This window comes from Gopherus evgoodei, unplaced genomic scaffold (genome assembly GCF_007399415.2).
Source record: "Gopherus evgoodei ecotype Sinaloan lineage unplaced genomic scaffold, rGopEvg1_v1.p scaffold_33_arrow_ctg1, whole genome shotgun sequence".
NCBI classification, from domain to species: domain Eukaryota; kingdom Metazoa; phylum Chordata; order Testudines; family Testudinidae; genus Gopherus; species Gopherus evgoodei.
The window spans coordinates 225007-228642 of NW_022060005.1; the positions used below are offsets into that span (position 1 = coordinate 225007).

The 3636-nt window shown below is 47.0% G+C and overlaps 1 protein-coding gene across 1 annotated transcript; it reads left to right on the forward strand.

Moving 5' to 3' along the window:
- The first annotated feature begins 1050 nt into the window (after positions 1–1050).
- On the forward strand, positions 1051–1971 carry LOC115641065 (olfactory receptor 14A16-like). Its single transcript, XM_030544177.1, has one exon. It carries the CDS (start codon positions 1051–1053, stop codon positions 1969–1971), a length of 921 nt encoding a protein of 306 aa, XP_030400037.1.
- Positions 1972–3636: the final 1665 nt, after the last annotated feature.

A 3636-nucleotide genomic window follows, 5' to 3' on the forward strand; every position in this document is an offset into this window, starting at 1 on the left:
GTTAGGGCACTCTGCTGGCTTGTGACAAACTCAGACTCAATCCTTCCCTCTGACTGATGATGCTAAGGGGTTTGAATTCCCACTTTACAGGAGGGTGCCTGAGCTGCTAGGCTATGGGTTGTTCTGAAATGAGACTGTCTCAGTCTCTCCTGTTGAAGCTGCTCTACTTTGTATAAATAATTAAATACTCACTGGAGCAGGGACTTGAAGTCTTCCAGACACCAGGTGAGTGACCCTAGTACCACGCTGGAGAATCATTCTCACTTGCGTTCAGTAGCCCAATGACTCTCCATTGTCACTCGCCGCAGTCATTCCTGATGGCAATGGAGAGTCACTGGGATAGAGGATGAGATACAGTTTGATGCAGTCATTAGAGGAGGGAACTGGGAGTCATGACACGTCACTTTTGTTCACAGCTCTGGGAGGGAGTTGAGTCCAGGGGATACAGCCAGAACTCCTGGCCTGTATTTCCAGATCCAGGAGGGGTGTTGTATTTACTGAGTTAGTTCAGAGGGCGAACTGGGGGTCAGGATTCCTGGGTTCTCTTCCAAGCTCTGGGAGAGAGTTTAGTTGAGTGGTTAGAGAAGCAGGAGGGGAGCCGGTACGTCTGTCTCTCACAACAAGAGTAAAAATCTGGCTAGAATGGGAGACGGGGCATCAGAGCTCCTGGGCTGTATCCCTAGCTCAAGTTTACCATGTAATTATGACTGGACTGGCTCACCTCAATGTGAGATGCTGCTCCAGTTTAGAGCAGTATAAAGTGGGAGTTACTCCTGATTTACACTGGGGTGAGAGTAACTCCACTGGAGTCCATTGAGCTGATTCTACTTTCTCTCTCCCCAGTATAAATCAGGAGTAACTTCACTGGAGTCAATGGGGCTGTTTTTCCCATCCTCATTCCCATATTACACCAATCTTCACAAGCTAAGGGTCTGACTCAAGGAAATTAAGGTGGTTTTCACAAAAGGAGAGTTATTTTTACTGATCTAATGTTGTCCCTTGTTCTCTTCTCTCCTTCCACAGACATCAAACAATGTCTTGGGAAAGAAAATGTCCAACCGAACCACCGTGACTGAGTTCCTTCTCCTGGGATTCTCTGAAGTTCAGGAGCTGCAGATTTTGCACTTTGTGGTGTTTCTAGTGATTTACCTGGCAGCCCTGGTGGGGAATATTCTTATCTTCATGGTTATAGTCTTCGACCACCACCTTCACACCCCCATGTATTTCTTTCTGATGAATCTGTCCATCCTAGACCTTGGCTCCATCTCTGTCACCATCCCCAAATCCATGGCCAACTCCCTCATGAACACCAGATCCATTTCCTATGCTGGATGTGTTGCCCAAGTCTTTTTCCTCTTTTTCTTGTTGGGAGCAAATTTTTCCCTTCTCACCTTCATGGCTTATGACCGATATGTCGCCATCTGCCAACCACTGCACCATGAGACAATAATGAACAGCAGAGCTTGTGTTCAAATGGCAGCTGGTGCCTGGATCAGTGGGATTCTCCACTCTGTGCTACACACTGGGAACACGTTTGCATTGACCTTCTGTGGAGGCAACATGGTGGATCAGTTCTTCTGTGAAATCCCCCAGCTACTGAAGCTCACCTGTTCTGACTCATATCTGACTGAAGTTAGGGTTATTGCTTTTAGTACATGTTTGTTCTTAGGCTGCTTTATTTTTATCACTGTGTCGTATGTTCAGATCTTCAAATCAGTGTTGAGAATCCCCTCTGAGCAAGGCCGGCATAAAACCTTCTCCACTTGCCTCCCTCATCTCATTGTGGTCTCCTTGTTTGTTTGCACTGGGGCCTTTGCCTACCTGAAACCCACCTCCAGCTCCACATCTGCTCTGGATCTTGTGGTGGCTGTTCTCTGTTCCGTATTGCCACCAATCATGAATCCAATTATCTATAGTGTGAGGAACAAGGAGATGAAAGCTGCTCTGAGGAGACTGACTGAGTGTAGGTAATTGAAATAAAATAAAAGTTTGCTTGCTCAGTATCTGTTCATTGAATGTCAGTGATTTCCATGACCACACAACCAGGTCTGATTCTGATCTCAGTTGCACCAATGCAAATCCAGATTAACTTCCCTTATGTAACTGCTGCTGGGGTGATTTACAGCAGTAGAAAATCTGGCTGAGTTGTGGAGTTACATGGGTGTAAATTGTGTGCGTAAAAGGAATCAGACTTTCATTCCGTGTCAAAACAATAACTGTTACACTGGTTGGTCACTTGCACCCATTCCATGGCCAGTGAAAACAATGATGGAAGTTGTCTTGCTTGTGTGTGTAAATCAGGAATGGCTTTGTTGGAACCAGAGGAGTCAGATTGATGTAAGACTGGGATATGTGAGAAGACATTTGGGGTAGATCCTCAACACATCAGTGTAGTTCCATTGACTTTGGTGGCCCTAAAACAATTTGCAGCATCTGTGGATCTGAGCTACTGCTTCCAATGGAGCTGTATATCCATTGCCACCAGCTGGTGACTGGACCCATTGTCTTATAAACCACCATTCGTGGCCTAACCGTTACAGGGGGACAAAGAGCCAGGCTGTGTCAGCCTGGCTTACATGAACATTGGGCATGTGAGTGATAGAGAGACTGTCTAGAAATTACAGGGAGGTTTCTAACCACCAGTGGGGCAAGGTCCTAGAGCAGCCTCCAAATAGAAGTTGTGGGGGGCAAGTGACCAAATTCATTTTAAGAGAGAGCTGGACACATGTTTGAGTGAGATTGTATGATGGAGCTGGGCAGGGCTCAGCAACCCTGTGTCTCATTTGCAGCATATGTCTTATGTTTCTAAAAGTTAATGCTTCAAGATTTTGTCTGGACACTTGCAGGGGTCAGGAAGAGATTCTGCCCCCGAAGTGTATTCTGGGAGGTTGTTTTTTTTTTAAATCTCTGAAGCATCAGGGCAGCCCTAGGTGGAGATGTAACATTGGGTGGGATGTGCCAGGACTCTGAGGTGACACTGGGTCATTATCTCTCTCTCTTGGGTGTTTGGCTGGCTGGTTCTTGCCCACATGCTCAGGGTCTAACTGATCATCATGTAGTGGTCAGTAAGAATTTACCCCCCGATCAGATTGGCAGGGACCTTGGGGAGGTTCACTTTCCTTTCCAACATGTGATGCGGATAACTTGCCATGATTTTCTGTGTATATCTCAATCATTTCCCTGCCATTGTGGGGGCCTCAGGCACTGGTGCACCTCAGTCTCTCCTATTCTCTGCCGGTGGTACAGAACTGTGTAGTTTCTTGAGGGCTGCAACACTTTGGTCTACTTTCAGTTGTTGGGTTTGGTCTGTGGGTGGTACTGGAGTACAGCAGATCAGACTGAATGATCTTGTCATCTCCTCGGGCCTTGAACTCTATGACTCTGTGACTTTATGGATGTGCAGGGACGGGGGAGAAAAGAAGGGGCCACACAGAGAATATACACGAGTAATGTCCATAGCTTTACATTAGTACAACTGTCTGTGAGGCACTGTCCTGGCTGAGGGAGGTGACTGAAGCTCAGATGGAGCCCTTGACCCGTGTAGTTGTGCAGTGTCACTGTATAAACCCCACCCATGGGCAGTGTGTGTTATGAGGCCCCTCTGTGCCCCACCTAGAGGATAGGAGGCTGTTCCAG

Coding starts and splice junctions, on each gene's coding strand:
- LOC115641065 (XM_030544177.1), top strand. CDS start 1,051: ATGTCCAACCGAACCACCGTGACTGAGTTCCTTCTCCTGGGATTCTCT.